Here is a 17,614-nt window from a genome sequence, read left to right as displayed (position 1 = left end):
TTTGGATATAAGTCATTTTAAAATATTCCTCTCAGATGTAGCAGTACACGGCCACGCTTCTAGGTGCCATGTTCACAATCTCTCCTTAAATGAAACAAGACACGCCCTTTGGGTGGAGCCTGACACAACTCCTCAATGGGGCGCTGTGCAAAATTCTCCTGCCAACTATAATCTCCCTAAAATTAGTTTTCAAAAGTAGGCAAGTATGCATTATATATATATATATATCATATGATACCTCCCAACATGACCCTCTCCAGGAGGGACAGAATGCTCTATTCCTGGACTTCCCTCTTAATTTATGATTGCCATCACCTGTGGTGAAGCACCTTTGTTATCAATTAACCTGTTTAAAACATGTGATGGTAATCATAAATTTGGAAGAAGTCCAGTAAAAGAGCAATGTGTCCCTCCTGGAGAGGTATGTATATATAGAACCGAACACATGGCATTTTAATGTGATGAGTGGAGAAATTGCCCTTGATAAAAAATCTGGTCCTGTAGCGTACGTAACCACACTGCATAGATAAGCCGCCATCACCACATTGGCTTTGGCATGCACATGGAGCACGGTCGCCTCAGGCCATAAATTGCTAGCCCCCTATACAATTCGGCACTTTTCATCGTGGAGGGTGTTTACCAGTGCCCTCCAGCTGTAAAGTCATTATGTAACACTGATTATTATTTCTGAACAATAATATAAACTATCGTATTCGTATCGCAGGTGACCGTCACGTCACGGCACGTAACCAGTTTTTCCCGCGCAATATGGCCGCAGTCACATGACGTCAGCTCCCAGCAGCGAAAGTCGCATTGTATTCAGGGAAACACCCCCTCCCACCGGCCCCGCCCCTCATCACGGGTACAGGCCGATGACATCAGAGGCTGTCCGGTCCCTATGACAACACTCCCCGCCCCGCGACCACCATCTTGTTCAGAGTCACATCCGGAGAGTCTTCGCCGCCATTTCATTCTTGGGAAAGAGCGGCTGCGTTAGGTGAGTGTTGGGTTCAGGGCGTTCGCTATCGCTCGGTGAGCGGCCGGTGTACGCGCCGAGCGTCTGTCTCCGGGTCGTTATAGACTGGGGTGAGAGGGAGTGACTCACACGATAGGGGTCACATTGTGGGGGCGGGCGAGAATGCAGGGGGCTCCGGATCGGAGGGGCCTAGTGGGGGGAGGGAGAGAGAGCACGGGCGGAACTAATGCGGTGGGAGGGGGGGTGTAGGGAAAATATTACTGCGCTGTATTGTTGTTGTGTGCTGTTCTTATTGTTACATAATGCAGCGTGGTGTGTTCCCAGCACGGGCCCAGCTGCAGCCAAGCCCTGAGCGTGCACACCCCTGGTTCTGGTCCTGCTGCGTGCACACCCCAGGCCCTGCTGGGTGCCCACCCCTGGCTCTGGCCCTGCTGGGTGCCCACCCCTGGCTCTGGCCCTGCTGGGTGCCCACCCCTGGCTCTGGCCCTGCTGGGTGCCCACCCCTGGCTCTGGCCCTGCTGGGTGCCCACCCCTGGCTCTGGCCCTGCTGGGTGCCCTCCCCTGGCTCTGGCCCAGCTGGGTGCCCTCCCCTGGCTCTGGCCCAGCTGGGTGCCCACCCCTGGCTCTGGCCCACCTGCAGCAAGTATACTCTGCTGGATGAGCAGGATACCGGCCATCAGTAGCGGCACCTTCCTCCCTACGTTTGTATACAATGTGGTGTTGCACCTTGTTGCTGTGGACATTGCCCAATTTGGGCTGCTCTCAGATTGTCCATACACATTGGTCTTCAAAGCAAAACAAATATGAGCATAACATGATGATATCAAAATGTATTAAGGCCCCAATCCACTAGTGAGAGGTATTTCATGCAATACCCCTCCCCCCCCCCACCCCAACTCACCTGGCAGCAGGATCACGTACGATACATTGTCCTCTTACATGCGATGTATCGTATGCGATCCCAGTCATGTCTGCAAGATGCCAGAAATATTCATGGCAGCCCCTGAGATCTGTGTCTGCGATACATGCAGGAAAAGAACATGCGATGTGACACGTGATCAATCACAACAATTTGACGGCATTGCATGTAAAGTATCAATATCACACTAGTGGATGGGGACCTTTACTGTCTGTTTTCGATGCAGAGGGTGAGCTTCTTTTGGATTTTAAGTGTTATAATACAGGTATGTTACCCTAATTATATTGTCATGCAAAGGGGTGATAGTTAGGTGCCATTTTCACAGAATTCACATTGAAAATTTCTAAACATTCCAATTGCAAACTCTTTAAAGCAGTCTCAGTCTGTAAACTGTGCATTGGCTGGATTGGAATCGTTTTGTGTCTAGCCAGGTATAAGCTGTATACACCTTTGCAGATATTCTCCAACCTTGCATTATCCCTTCAATGAGCCCCCTGTATCAGATCATTTATTTGATTTGTGTGCTTTCCTCACTGTTGTCACATTGTGATCGCAGGGTTGAAATTCATGACCACTTAATCCGATGTCGTAGGAGAGTTTGAAGATGTATATTTGCTGACGTTGCTACGTATACAGTAATTTATTTGGCATTTGAAAAGCATATTAATATATATGTATAATTCCATTTACATTGCAAGATTTCCTAAAGTGTCTTTAATCTCAGACCGGTGTGTTTAGTTACTTGATGCTGGTGTTTATGGGCACCCATTATTTATCAATCTTGTTCTATCTAAAGTCATGGTTTTGGCACCCAAACTACCATAGGGGTCAAACTGATGTTGCCACCGATTTTAATGGGGACTGCAAGCTGCGGTGCTAATTAGCCTTTTGCAGATGATTTCTGTGAAATGTACCGCATGGACTTTTAATGGGGCCCTGATAGGATGATACTGGTCACCTGTTTACAGTGCAGTTACCCAGATCAGATCCTAGGTCACGACCTGGGTTATTATTCAAGGACCATTTCCACTGAGACTCAACCCTCTTCTACTGCAGTGGAATGGAGGTAAGGGTAAATGTTTTCCAAGTAACCCAGGGGTTCCCAAGGTTTTTGAATACGGCACCCTGAAGCATCAGAAATGTTTTCGTGGCACCCTTAGGCTAAAGATTTCTTATTGAGAAAGTCAGAAAAAAATATTAAGTTAAATAAATCGAGTTTATATCTCATCCTTAGGATCAGTTATGTGGTAATGGACAGAATTTACTTCGGTTTGTCCATAATTTGACTATTATAATGTACCATAAAAACTTGAACTGGTCCTAGACCACCAAACCAGGGCACCCCTGCAAGTCCCCCAAGGTACCCCAGGGAGCCACGGCACACAGTTTGGGAACCACTGAAGTAACCTATTTATTTGTATGACCATTCTGTTTTGTTTTTGTCCCACTAGATAAAATGAGTGGATGCAGAGTGTTTATAGGGAGGCTCAGTCCTCATGCCCGTGAGAGAGATGTGGAAAAGTTTTTCAAAGGATATGGACGTATCAGGGAGATTAATCTAAAAAGTGGATTTGGTTTCGTGGTAAGTCTCATGCTGTCAATATATTTATCTGAAAGGAACGGTGCTTTCCATCATGCCTTCAATTTAATTGTCCTTCATTATAGATCTCCGAAATAGAATATTGCATCTAACATTGGGGGGAAATTTATGGGTTCTGTTACACATTGGCTGTTTCTCAATGTTATTCCAAGCTTTGTCTCCCTGTATTGTTCCTTTGTACGGCGCTGCGAAACACTTGTGGAGCCTTATAAATAAAATAATAACCAATCAGAATCTACTGATTTTAGCTCCTTCTAGAAGATAATAGATAGTATCTGGTTGCCCATAGAAACATCCCATCTTGGTAAGTTTCCCTCATTGCACTGACCTAAAAATCCCGGGTTTTTGCATGTGACTGTGCACCAAACCGGGATTTTTGTCAATAGAAATGGTTGATCTTTACCCAAAACTCGAGCAGGGTTTTTAGCAGGTAAAGGCCGGGTAACGAGCCATGGAAACTGCTCTTACCCAGGATAGTGTGACTATGTACTTCTTGATCTTTTACTACAGGAGTTTGAAGATCACAGAGATGCAGATGACGCAGTATATGAATTGAATGGAAAAGAGTTGTGTAGTGAAAGGTATGGTCCTATGTCCAACTTATCTTCCGTTATGTTAGTTTTGTCTGCTCAGGTGCAGGTAGAATTGTGGGAATGTGGCACTTGGTTTTGGGCTTGGGGGGACTTGCGCCGACGCTCCTTGCTATAGCCCAAAGGAATTCCTTGCGGGACTCTGCAGAGCAACTAGGGAGAATGGCGGATTCTGCCTGTAGTCTGTGCTTAACAGGGTTCAAGTGGTGTCACTGGTTTCAGCTGGCGCCACACGACTTACCCTTTGGCTTTGCACTTGGTACACATCCTGCACATGCTCAGTCCCTCCCTCCATTGGAGACGTGCACCAAACAACATTTTATTTTGGTGTAGGACACAGCTCTTTTCTTCATGTTCCTGGCACAGAGAAGAGGCTTCTGTGCATTCCACTCAAACTTTGGTGGAAGAGCAACATCTTTAAAAAAAAAAAAAGTTCTGTGCCTAGGATAATTTTTCCTGGGGACACAGGGCACCTTGGGACTAGTGCTCCAGTCAGATGTATGCAGTCCAGTGGGTGGAGTAGTCTTCCGAGAGCTGGATCCATGGATGTTGTGCACTTGACCTGAGGAGTCCTCCGTCACATAATGAACCTTGGACCAGGCTATATTTCCTTTTATTTTTATAAGCAACCTGGTCTTTCCTTTATATTGGTGGGTTAAGTTTAATGCCTCTTGCTGGAATCATGTTGACTTCTGGTGTTCATTAGCTAGAACATTTGGCCACGGTTTTCTGTGCAGGTGGTTCTTATACCCCTGTCTGTGTCCAACATGTAGGATATAGCATGGCTTATAACTCACTGTTCCTGTGTTTTCCAGACTATTATAAAATGTTACTTTTGTTTGTGCAAAATACCCTTTAAAAAAAAAACATAAACAAATAATGTTTTCCTTCCTATTTCATCCAGAGTCACAATAGAGCATGCTAGAAATCGCAGAGGAAGAGGAGGCATGATGGGAGGCGGAGGTGGAGGAGGTGGTCGTTATCCCATGCGCTTTGGCTATCGCCAGACAAATAGTGGTGGACCCAGGTAATGTAGCTATTCAACTGTGGTGTGTGTGTGGTTTTTTTTTTCGGGTGCCCTTAGATCCTATAGAGACAAACTATTGTTTATGCCAATGAGCACAAGTTCTGTGGGTGCCCATTTTCCTCAGATGATAAGCAATTCCACCAGTCCTCTTCATATGCGCCCAATGCATTTCACGGGTTTACGCTTTGTGTGCAAGTCAATTCTTTTTCCCCCCACGTCTACTGTTTGTGGTTGTAAATCAATTGTTTCTTCTTGCTGTCTTCTGAGGTGACCACTCACCCTGAACAGGACTTTAGACTTGCTGCTAGTCACGGCTAAACGGTGTCTATTTAGGCACGTGCAGCACGAAGAAAAATTTAAATTGAGGCTTACGATCTTCCATTAATCTAGAAAGTAGGCTAGGTGTGCAAAAACTATAAAACTGCCACGTATGAATCCTTACCCCTGTTAATTTGGACAAGATTAGTAATGGGTGCTGTGGCACAAGTGCCCGCCTGTGGGTCAATTGAATATCACGTGTTGGGTGCCCTTTTACGTACACACCCAAAAACAATTGCATTTTTTCTTCCAAAAATGTAAAGCTCGGATGCTCTCCGTATCTGACTGTAATACTCTGAACATTGTGGCATTGGATCCACATAGAAGCATTGCACTCTGCGGTACTCTTTACCTAGAACGGCGCCCGCGATTGGCATCGCGGTCATCGGGGGGTAAAAAATCGCAGCCATCGCATGCACTAAAAAATCTGGTGAGACGTGATGCCCGCGATTTCCCATAGGGATCAATGTTAAAAGTGTGATTGGACGCGATTTTAGTGTTAAATGCCTCAATGCCCGCGATTTTGTCCATAGGAAACAATGTTAAATGGGCCACAGAGCCCTAATAGTGCCCTTGAAGTCTGAAATGGCCCCCACAATTGTTAACGCCACCCCACGATCAACGTCAACCCGAAGCGTGGCGAGCGCAGCGGTACGCGTCCTCCGACCTTTTCATACCCCCACTATCCACGTCGGCATGGAGTTGAGAATAAAATAGTGTGGCGAGCCACCGAGCCCGAAGCGTAGCGAGCCCCGCGAGGGGACGCGGATACCTGTGAAGCCCGCGAAGGGACGCGTTTACCTGTGAAGGTATCCGCGTCCCCTCGCGGGGCTCGCTACGCTTCGGGCTCGGTGGCTCGCCACACTATTTTATTCTCAACTCCACGCCGACGTGGATAGTGGGGGTATGAAAAGGTCGGAGGACGTGTACCGCCGACCCTCGCGGGCTCGCCACGCTTCGGGTTGACGTTGATCGTGGGGTGGCGTTAACAATTGTGGGGGCCATTTCAGACTTTACGGTGACTATTTGGGCTCTGTGGCCCATTTAACATTGTTTCCTATGGAAAAATCGCGGGCATTGAACACTAAAATCGCGTCCAATCACCCTTTTAACATTGATCCCTATGGGAATTCGCGGGCATCGCATCGCACCCGTTTTTAGTGCATATGATGGGCGCCGTTCTAGGTAAAGAGTACCCACTCTGCATATGTTTGAAGTCCTTGGAGTACAATGGAGCTTGTCTGTTTAAACCAGGTATGGGAAACTTTTGGCCCTCCCGCTGGTGAACTACACATCCCAGCATGCTTGGGATGTGCAGTTCAACAACAGCTGGTTTAAAGTCTTTGCTGGGTGGCATCTTTGAAGAGTACAGGCATATGGTTGGCTCTATGCCTAAACTTTGTGGTACTATGCCAGTGAGTGGTCTGGCGGGCAAGCTTATTGTACTTTAGCTTAGGTTAGAGGTAGCCTCAGTTAATAGAGGTAGTTTTTATGCTCCATCCATGTCCACGGTGTTCCACGGCGGCCTTCAGAATCCTCTCCAGCGGCATCTCCGCTCCCAGGGGTGCGTAGTGTGCGAGTGCGCCGGAGACATCACCGGTGCAATGCATCCATGGGACTGGAGATGCTGCTGAAGAGGATCCCGCCGTGGACATCAGGGGATGACGTAAGTATGAATGAAGGGGGTATTGGGGGGGGGGGGGGAGATTCTGAAGAACCACTTTTTTTTGGAATACACGCACAAGGTAGACCCAACCTGTAGTACTATAAGTGTATTGGCACCTTCAAGGCTTCCTGCGCAGTTTTCAGCAAACATTTTCTGTGTAGTAAATAATGTGGCTTGCTTTTAATTTTGTCCTCAGGTATGGACCCCCAGTTCGTACCGAGCATAGAATAATCGTCGAAAACCTCTCCTCCCGTGTCAGCTGGCAGGTGAGCATTTGTCAGATGTTTAAAGCCGATACGTCCGCCTAAACAATTCTACATTTGACATTTTATTATTCTTGCATAGTATTGATTGGAGGTGAAATCGCACTTGAAGCTTTTGTGCAGAGAAGTCAAAGTGTGAATATATATTAAGCATATCTGCAATTGTGGTCTTAAATGCATCAAGTTACATGCAGAGCAAACGGAAATGTTTGGTAGCGATTTTGTGGCTTTATTTTATAATAACACAAAGGAGTCACCATAATATTTGCAAAGAGGGGGTTCCGTTCCTGGAACCCTCCTACCCTGTTTATCCTGGGACTTGCCTAAAGTGGGGACAGAGTTTAATCCCATTCAGCATTAGTCTAACATAGTGGCTCCACATTGTTTAGTCACCAGACAAACTCTGTCCTGCTGTAGTACATGGTTGGGATCCAAGGAACTGGGCACCCCACCAATTTTCTATTTTGTAGAACAGTGTATTTTGTGCTTTATATCTTGGACTATTTTTTTTTTTGCTTTAACTTTTTTTTTTTTTTATCCTAAATGTTTGCAAAGTGCATTGCCTTATCTGCTGCTCATTGGTACCTTTTTGCATACCTCTGTCTAACCTTAATGTACAGCTTCTATAGTCTGAATTGATGGTGCTTTAGTGCAGTAATATTGCAAAGGTTTCACATGAATGGATGCCACTATGGGGGAACACAATGCTGTGCACATTTAACTTCGCATTATGTAAGTGTGTAACCACTGGTGTAATTCCATTCATACTTACTGCTCATTTAGGGTTGATCATGGCACAAATGTCACTTGCTATGAAGTGAAGCCGCTACACATACTCTGTGTAAATATGTGCTTTTGTCCACATGTTTACATTACCGTGGTTTGTCTTTTTTTTTTCCCCTCAGAGCAGTGCAGCCTTTATTACCCCTTTCACATCGTACAATTAATCCGGGTCTGTGACTTGTTTACCCAGGTCGAGGTGCAATGTGAATGCACCGCAACTAATAACCTGGGTCAACCAACTCAGCATTTCCACCAGGGTTATAAGGATTAAACCAGGGTCACCCTCTAAAACCGGCTTGTCCATTATCTAATCTGAAAGCGCCGGACCAGGTTGGATCCAGAATCGTGATCCTGGGTCTCACCTGCGTTTGATGTGAAAGGGGTATATGGTACCAATGTAAAATCATCTTGTATTGGCTTAAGGCCAAGGTTATCTTTCCAATCTGGCTGGAATGAACATCTAGACATTTCTGGGAACAAATTACAATAAAATATATAAATAAATATATATTTTTATATATATATATAAATTTAAATATAAACAGTTTGCTCCCAAACGCTGAAAAATGGACAAAAGCAGTCATCTGCATTAATTGATGTAACCAATTTGTCTGATGAACCAATTCGTGTTGGGGTTTTTTTTTTTTTTTGTTTTTTTTTTATGTTTTTTTTTTTTTTATGTTTTTTTTTTTTCCTAGGTTTAGGAGCAAATGGTCAACTGTCATTTTGCGCCAAACAATGTCCAGATTTTCATTCTAACAAGTCAGATTGGAAAGATAATATTCTAGTGTGTATGGGCCTTAATACAATTTTACAGAATCTTCATTGAACTCTGTACTGTGTGGAAGTAAACTTTAATATTGGTCAATATAGCATGATCTATGTTTGCGACCAATGGGGTAGGTTCAAGTGGAGCAAAAAAAATGTGGATTTTGGTTGACCAACTTTGTTCACTTTTTTCCAAACTTGAATATTTTTGTCAATGTCCAAACGTACTGGTACTTATAGCAACTATGAGGATTTAGACGTTAACGTAAGATGGCTTTTCTAAGCGTATAGCTGCAATCGCTGTACATCAAGGGAGATTTCCTTATCCTTACAAGGTTTTAAAAACCGCAACTTAAACTATTTTAATATTTTCAGCCAAACAAGATGGCACCAAAAACATTGTTCCCTTTTTGATGTAGAAAATAGTGGATTGTTTGCTCGTTAAATGCGTCCTGGATCCCATCAGGTAGCATACAAATGCTTGTGGTTTGATATTGATGTTTATCTGTTTTGTGCACTTTCTTGGTATCATTTGTAGTCTGGCATCCAATGAGTGGTGGGGTTTTCTCTAGGGAAATGCTATGGGTTTCACGCCTGGAGCTATTTAATTAAACAGCCCTTCCCCACTCATTAAACCCCATGTTGGCCCATTGATTCCATGTACAATGTGGAATAATTGGGTTTACCCACGTGTGAAACCCCAGAGGATGCTCCTTTGTGGTGAACACTTCTGCTCTGTACCTGAAAGTGCACCTCTGTGGTTTAACACATGGAGTAAACGGTGCTAATTGAATTGGTCACTGCGACTAGTTGGCCAATTGGATTCCATTCTTAGGATTCTGCACACTTGTTAAATATTTTTTTTTACTTTAATTTGATTGAAATGTATTTTAGCAAGTCTGGAGGGCGAAAGGTGATTGCATATTACTGTTATTTCTCAATAAACACAAGTCTAAAAAAGCACACATGGGGTGATTACAGCCTCATTTTCTAAGCAATCTGACCAGATCGCTTCGAAATGAAGCACTGATCGATACGTGGATATGGCCGCAAGAGATGCACGGTCACGCTCATTGCTATTTGTCTGACCTAGATTTAATCTGCATGCACCATACATCTAGTCATTGCCTGTGTTCTCTCACTTGAGAACACAGGCCGTGACAGATTGCTCAGCACACATCGCTGGTGCAGTGCTCTGTGCTGAGCTTATCTAGATTGTTTGGTACAAAGCTCCCGTCATCCCACATGCACGGAGCATAAGTATGTCAATTCTTACGTTGTGCATCGTTTTATATACTTTTTATGTTGATAACCTGTTAAAGTTCTTTTTACAAATGTTTGAAGTTGTTAACAAATGAAATTTCAGATCAGATAATGTGTTCTAAGAGTTCAATTTTTAGAACTCGGTAAAAGAGAGAAAAGAGCATTTTATTTTTTTTACCAGTATTTCTTGCATCAATCCCTACTGTCAGTGCAGATGACCATAGTGTCTGTCACTTTAGCATAGGGAGGAAGACCAATAAATAGACTAGTACACAGTATGGAGTATTGTGAATTTGGTGTTTCCAAGATACATCTAGCCTTGGACCACGAGACAATCCAGATTTGATTTCACTCCTTATTAGAACACACATTGCTTTAATAAAAACATTTAAAATACATCTATATAGAACAAGGCTCCTAGCTCTATAAGGCTATGCTATAGGAAGTAGCTTTCCATTTTGTTTTCCCTTCTTGGGAGGAAAGATTATCGCAGCCGCTATCTGTTAGATTTTTTTTTTGTACTTTATGGTAGTGTGTGTGGTATCTTTCACTGTAGAAGTATGATTACTGTTAATTCTGTAACTGGAGCCCAAAGACTTCAGGGACTCAATCCTTGGAGACTTATTTCTATACGCAACCATCATCGGTAGCTAATGTTTGTGGTTGCTAAACTACACTTGGCGCAAGATATCCTCTGATGGAGAGCAATTTTCTGCAGGCAAACTACTACTGCCCTGCCCCCTCCCAAACCTGATTACTCTTTGCTAAAAATAAACTAAAAAATCTCAGTTGCTAAAACTTTTGAATTTAAGCGGTCTTCTTCTGGAATGTATAAACCGAACTTCAGGATCCTTTTTGGGGTGCAAAAAAAAAATCTTTACGGGTTTTTAAATATTGCTCATTTCAGACTAGCAATGAAGAAATATCCCACTATAATTTTCTCCTTGCTAGCACCTGAACAATTTATTCTAGAGCAAGAAAAGAGTGGACTTTGTGTAGCCCATTGTTCCAACTGAGATGAACCTTCTTCAGACTATTGGTCAATGCAATGTAACTTCTGCAGAGTTTGTTTTTATTTTTTTGACTCACGGCACGCACTATAAATATTATTTTCTGGAATCCTTGTAATCCTGGAATTTCTCACCTGATCCAGCTAGATGTGGAAACTAATTTTGGTGGTCTCCTTTCTGTCCATGACTTTCAGCCATTCATTTGGCTGCACATGAGAGAAATGCAATCTATCATTGTCCTCAAAGTATGTATGGTAGCGTTTTTTCAAAGCGCCAAGAACAAACTAATTGCTCCACACAAGTTTTTACCCATTTTGGAAAAAATGTTGATAGTGTGCGCATTCCTGAGGTAGGTCTGTGAGGCGGCAACACTTTGAATTCAGAACCATTCATTGCTCATCTATGGAAATATCTTTCTCCTTTCTAGATGACAATGTCCTCCTCCAAGCACTGCAAGGCTTAACAGGTATTTTAAGAGTTCAGGTTGTCGGCTTCAAGAAAAGTTCTATACAACAGTCCACAAAATTTCTGGAAGGATTGGATTGCTGACCTACGTGTGGTGTTCGTTGTTTTAAGAGCACTGGATAAATGTTTGAGTTGGTAGAGTGTGCATCCAGCATTTTAAACACTTCTACAGAAACAAAATTTTGGTAGAACCTGTCTGATAAGTGTTAAAAATGTAGAATGGGCTTTTTTTCTTTTTGTTTTCTTTTCCTATTCCTAGTTAGTCTGAGAGAAGGTGTATTGGATGTAGACCTTCTGACTCCTGAGTTGCTATGTTGTCCTAGTTGTCTCATGCTTTATACATGCAATACACACTGTAGTTTGTGACTCTCTGGATAGAGTCCAGATACACCTCTTTTTTTTATATGGTGCTGGTCATTTTTCTCCATGCCACTACAACTGCTGATCCTTTTGCATCCTGCCGTCTTACTTGGGGGGAAAAGCAACTTCCTTTGACTACTTGGGTTTTAGGTTTGCTAGTAGCGCTTTTGTCTTGCTCTTGTTTGCTTCACTGGTTTACCCAAGGCAGTAGAATCCACTTAACACGGGAATGCAATGTCAATCTACGGTTTCAGGCAGAACATTTTTACATGGCTTCTACTAATTTTTGTATCTTTATTCTTTTTATATGAATATTAAGGGTACATCCATACCATATTTTTAAGTTCTCGGGACATTTAAAGTTGTCTACACTGACATAAGGGCTGTTCCAAGGAATTTTTTTTTTTTTTTTACTTATAGTTAAGTTGTTTTCTTGGAGGTCTTCATGTCAGTACAGTACGGTCTCTTGAGCGCTTTTATTTTACCATTTATTCTTGGGTTTTATTAGTCGAAACTGGTAGCCTACTTCTTGTAGCAATGCTATCTAGAGCTTGGACAGTTTACATTACATTCTATGGATTACATTGACCCCTATTGATGAAGGAACAGACACTGCAGACATCTGCACTGACATTTACTAGCCTCCAAGGAAAGGATTTAACGGTAAGTGAAAATTAAACGCCTAGTCCGGCCATTTTGAAAAAAAATAAATTAGAAACACAGGGATAAAAAAAAGTTGCTGATACTTCTTGTTTTACAGAATATTAAACTGATATTAATCCATCCTATGTTGTAGTAAATACTTTATTTTTTTTTTTCACAATCGTATATCTAACCACGTGCATTTTGAACCTCTTTTAACAGCCTTTCTTTGGGTTAAGCCTCGTTTCTCTTGTGTGGAGGAGTGCCCAAGAGTTTTTGGTTTGCTAATGGCTGAAATTCTAGGGCTGGGCCTGTTCTGAAGTTTCCTTTTGGTTCCTATCACCCTCCCGCTTTGCCGATCTAGATCTTGGTTTGCCCAGATTTGAGCAAGAGTGGCTAGCTCAGGTCAGCTTCAGGTTCTCTAGCCACTTCCAGTGAATTGCTTCCAGTGGTTACAGGGTTAACATCACTCACTTACAGAGATTCTGGTGCTCTCCTGCCGCCTTCCACCCTTCTCATGTAAGTGAGTCGCTTACAAGGTCATCTAGGTTATGGACTGGCGACTCTTTGCTTAAGGTACCTCCGACCACTGGTTGTATGTTGTGGTAAGTAAATTGGGTTTGAAATAATATCATACCAAAATTATAAGCTGAGAAACTAGTTAAGTATATGTAGCAGTGAGGTTGTTACATATAGAGCAATCCACGTTGTTTATTATATCATTACCATATGTTTGTGTTCCTAATGTAAAAAATGTTTAACATGCTTCTCCCGTGCTTACACTGCAAACACTTAATGCATCTGCGTAATATATTTATGTAGACCAGTTTTCATACATGACACTAACACTGATTTATCCTAGGATTTTTTTAGTTAAAGTTCCTTTCAGCTCAGAATCAATGTTTGATACTTTTTTTTTTTTTATTTCTTTTTATATAAAGCCTGAATGAGCAATTTTGGTAAAGTTAACAAGCAGCAATTTGTTACAGGATCTGAAGGATTTCATGAGAAAAGCAGGAGAGGTAACTTACGTGGATGCGCACAGGAGTAACAGAAATGAAGGGTATGTTATTACAGTATCTTATATTGGTTTTACTTTTGTAGTGATAACCCCCACCATACAAGTTGGACCCAATTTTCTTTTGAGCTCCCCCAGCAACACTCAGGGAGGGCTCATATACTGTTTGGCACTTGATGTGCTATATTTTACATGTGATAAATTGCAGACCGAAAACAGGCTGAAGGAGCGGCGGACGGCAGGAGAATTCAAAGCATACTTACAAATGAATGGGCGGCCGCTGATTGGCTAAGCGAGCTCTCAGCCAATCAATGACCTCCCATTCGTTTGTAAGGGAGTTTTCAGATCGCTAGGCCTGCCGCTGCAGCAGGGGATGCAGAGAGCTCCGATGTTATACACATGCGGTTCGGGACGATTTCATCCGATTTCTCGGCCTTAATCGCATTGTGTATGGGCCCTTTAGAATTTAAGATTGAAAACATTGACTGTGTATAAGTATTGGAAGTATATTTATATGGTGAGGTGTCATCATCGCAAAGCACTTTAAATAAATGGACAATGCCATGTTGCAGATGTCGTGAGCAGATCGTTAAATTTGGGTGTGTTTTTCAAACTGAAGTCTAAATTGTAGTGTAAAAGTAAAGAAGCCAGTATTTACCCTGCACAGAAACAAAATAACATACAAATCTAACTCTGCACATGTTACATCTGCCCCACCTGCAGTGCAGCATGGTTTTGTCCATTTGTAGAAAAATGTGCTTTGCGATGATGCCTGAAACAGATACCAGGATTTACTGTTATTTGAACAATGGAATTGTTACTTATATATAAAAAAAAAATCAGTAATCAACATAAATTAATTAGTCGTTTTATTTTTAAGGGTGGTGGAATTTGCATCCTATAACGATATGAAGAGTGCTTTGGACAAACTGGACGGCACGGAGCTCAGCGGCCGGAAAATTAAGCTCATTGAAGACCGCAAAAAACACAGGTACGCAGGATCTGCAAGATTGCTGGGAGCTGTATCCTAACAGAATGAGTGCATGGCTTACTAATAGTGTGACTATGAATACCCACTAATTAAGCCCTTCCATGTGTCATCTGCAACAGATTATATAGTTTCATTCTATTCCAGTTGTACATATGTACAGCGCTGGAGGTATGTGCTCCAACTGTTGTTCAACTACACATTCCAGCATGCCCTACATCAGTTTTAGCATGGCGAAATAGTAAAACTGTCGCAGGGCATGCTGGGATGTGTAGTCCAACAACAGCTGGAGTATCAAGGTTAGGATGTATTCGGTAGTGCTTCTATAACTTGGTATATACACACACGGGGACTCTGATATTAGGGCAAAAGCATATGGCATTATTTTACTAAAGCAAGTTGTAACCACTAGCTGGAGATACAAAAAATAACGCTCTTAAAATACATTTTTATTTTGAATCTTAAATTGGTTAAAAGCATTGACATTTTGTACTTGTAATGCTGTTCTATTGCTTAAAGGGCAGCTTTTTCCAAACTGACAAGTGCAGGTTTAGTGAAGCGAAGTAATCTTTTCCACTTCATGTATAAAAGTTGTTTTCACAGCACTGTAGACTTTGCCATCAAATCTCTAATCAGGATTTTTAATCTCCCCGGCCAGTTCTAGAACTGGTTATGCTGGGCCAAACTGATATGTATTCAACGCTTAAGCACTGATTTTTCCTCTTCAGTTGCCAAACTTTCAATGTAGCACGCCCTAATTTTAGACGTGCCACCATACTTCTAATGTATACACACTCTTACCACTCAATACACACGCTACCCATCTGTGTAATCTGCACTCTAGATCTAGTTTGTTCATGTTAGGTTGACAGTGTGTAGTCCTAGATATGTAGACCCGCTTCACGGTCGAGCTGGGGGGGGGGGGGGGGGGGGGATGCGTTGGACTGCGGGAAAGGTGGCTAGGCTGTGAGCTGCTGCTACCACGATAATCTGGCACAGTGCTGCATAATTGGGGGTGTACCTGTAGCAAGACTTGTGGCTAAATGCAGCAGGCTTCCTGCATTAGCCATGAGCCTTGCTGTTTGGTCTTCAGCAAGGATTTCCCCATTGCGTTGAATAGGTCGAGCGGGGGGGAGCGAGAATCGCTTGTTTTCATCAATCCCCGTTGTTTAACACCTTTGACGGCCACATTGAATACACCACAAACGCTTCATTAGTATTGTTGCATCCGTTTTATGTTCCAGTGTTATTGCAACTGATGCACTGTAAATATTAGGACATTGCTCAATCCTCTTGTGTGTCTTGTGAGTCCTATAGGTCGACGTAGTTTGGCAGTTGCTAGTTCACAGTACATTAGCTTATACAGGTTATTGTGGTTGTATGTATAGTAAAATTATTTTCCATGCATGCATCCAGCTATGCTATACTTTGGCGTTAGCTGTGCTTGTTGACTTGGCGTGTGTGTGAAATTGGCATGATGTTGTATCATTGTCCTATTTTATACAATCACTAACTCAAAATGTTTTTCACCCAGAAGCAGGTCCAGATCCAGAAGCTACTCCAGATCCCGCAGCAAGTCCAAATCTCGCGGATCTTCCAGGTCTGCAAGCAGGTCTCGCTCCCCCAGCCGTACACCCGAAAAGAAATACACTCCGAAATCTGCCAGCGGGGAACCTTCCCAAAGCTCTCCGAAACGCCAGTCTCGATCCAGTTCCGCCGAAAGCCGTGGTTAAGACGACCTGTTTATGTCTAGAAATGCTGAATGAAGGTTATGTGCCCTGAGAGAGATTAGTTGGGAGTGAAAGGTGGCGTTCACTGTTTTATGTAACCAAAGCGCCTGTAAAAAAATAATACGGCACAAAAAAAGGTGGCCTAATGCTTTGTTTTTGTAAATATGTGATCCACCCTTCTGCTAGACTAAAGGATTGAAGGGAGTAATTGAACCCCGCTATGTGCATTTCTCAATTAGAACCCACTCGAGATAATTCTTCACTCCATAGATGGGTGAAACCTGTTCTGATACTTGTTTGATTCCCTTACTTTTATGAAGTAAATTAAGATAATGTGTACGTAGTTTTAGTAGTTGATGTTCATTTACATTGTATACTGCCCAAATGCTCAATTCTTTGTGACTAGTTTTATGTACTCTTGCCAGTGTTGAAATACCCAGAACTTGCATTTTAATGAACGACACATTAAAAAAATAATTTCAATAAAAACCACTGAGTACGAGATAAAGGCAGGTGCACATGCTTGTTACATATGGAGTTAATTTACTTACAGCGAATGCATACGTATTCTGTTTTTTTTTTTTTTTTTTTTGTCTTGTTATTGGCTTAAGTAGGTATTTTGTGTGTGTGATGGATGAACTTTCAATTAAACGACACTGAAGCAGAATCATGATCTTTTAAAAGTTCTAAAATTTCTAATTCTGGAATGCAGAGTAAATTTTTTTTTTTTTTTGTTATGTAGCATAGTTATAAAATTTCAAAAAAAAATAAAGAAGTTTTGGATTTTTGCTTTTCTTTCAACCTTTTGTGTTTTTAGTTTTCAGATGGGAACTAATGATTGTAGGAAAGCTAAAGCAGTGTCCCGTTTTGCTGTTTTTAAATCTCAATGTATTCAAAGTAATTCAGTTGATTTTTGGGGCTTGCACACAGGGTGATCTTAGGAGATTGCTCCATGTGTAGGGGCCATAATATCCAGCATGCTGGATAAATCCAGTTAGATCGCCGGTCAGGACCAGTGTTCTCACTGGGGTACACTGGTCCTGACAGATTGTACAGCACACAGCGCTGAGCAATCTTGTTGAGCGTTCTGGAATGCTCAGCAAATCTCCCCCGTGGGTAGATTTTTTATTTATTTTTTTTTCCTCCAATATATTTATATGCTTTTTGGTTATTTAAATATTTATAATTTTTTTTTTTTTTTTCAACACACTACCTTTTATTTAGTTCA

General features: G+C 42.3%; 2 protein-coding genes across 3 annotated transcripts in view; one reads left to right on the top strand and one right to left on the bottom strand.

Annotated features, from left to right (window-relative positions):
- HEATR4 (HEAT repeat containing 4) overlaps positions 1–763 on the bottom strand; it is a 53,105-nt gene extending 52,342 nt beyond the window's left edge. The window contains 1 exon segment of the mRNA XM_083167549.1: positions 641–763. The gene's annotated coding sequence lies outside the window, so the exon portion shown is untranslated.
- A 76-nt stretch (positions 764–839) lies between these two features.
- On the top strand, positions 840–16,894 carry LOC146050505 (serine/arginine-rich splicing factor 5-like). Of its 2 annotated transcripts, none has more exons than XM_083167551.1 (8): positions 840–997; positions 3,347–3,477; positions 4,006–4,076; positions 4,990–5,112; positions 7,293–7,362; positions 13,640–13,713; positions 14,549–14,659; positions 16,194–16,894. In XM_083167551.1, exons 2-8 carry the CDS (start codon positions 3,352–3,354, stop codon positions 16,387–16,389), a joined length of 771 nt encoding a protein of 256 aa, XP_083023677.1. In that variant the 5' UTR covers positions 840–997; positions 3,347–3,351; the 3' UTR covers positions 16,390–16,894. The 2 variants fall into 2 exon arrangements, with proteins under 2 accessions (XP_083023677.1, XP_083023676.1); XM_083167550.1 differs by having other exon boundaries at positions 16,191–16,894.
- Positions 16,895–17,614: the final 720 nt, after the last annotated feature.

The sequence above is a fragment of the Crinia signifera genome, chromosome 12 (assembly GCF_055691185.1).
Source record: "Crinia signifera chromosome 12, ASM5569118v1, whole genome shotgun sequence".
In the NCBI taxonomy this organism is placed as follows: Eukaryota; Metazoa; Chordata; class Amphibia; order Anura; family Myobatrachidae; genus Crinia; species Crinia signifera.
Note: the sequence above shows the minus strand (reverse complement) of the source record. Positions and strands in the feature narration are given on the sequence as shown.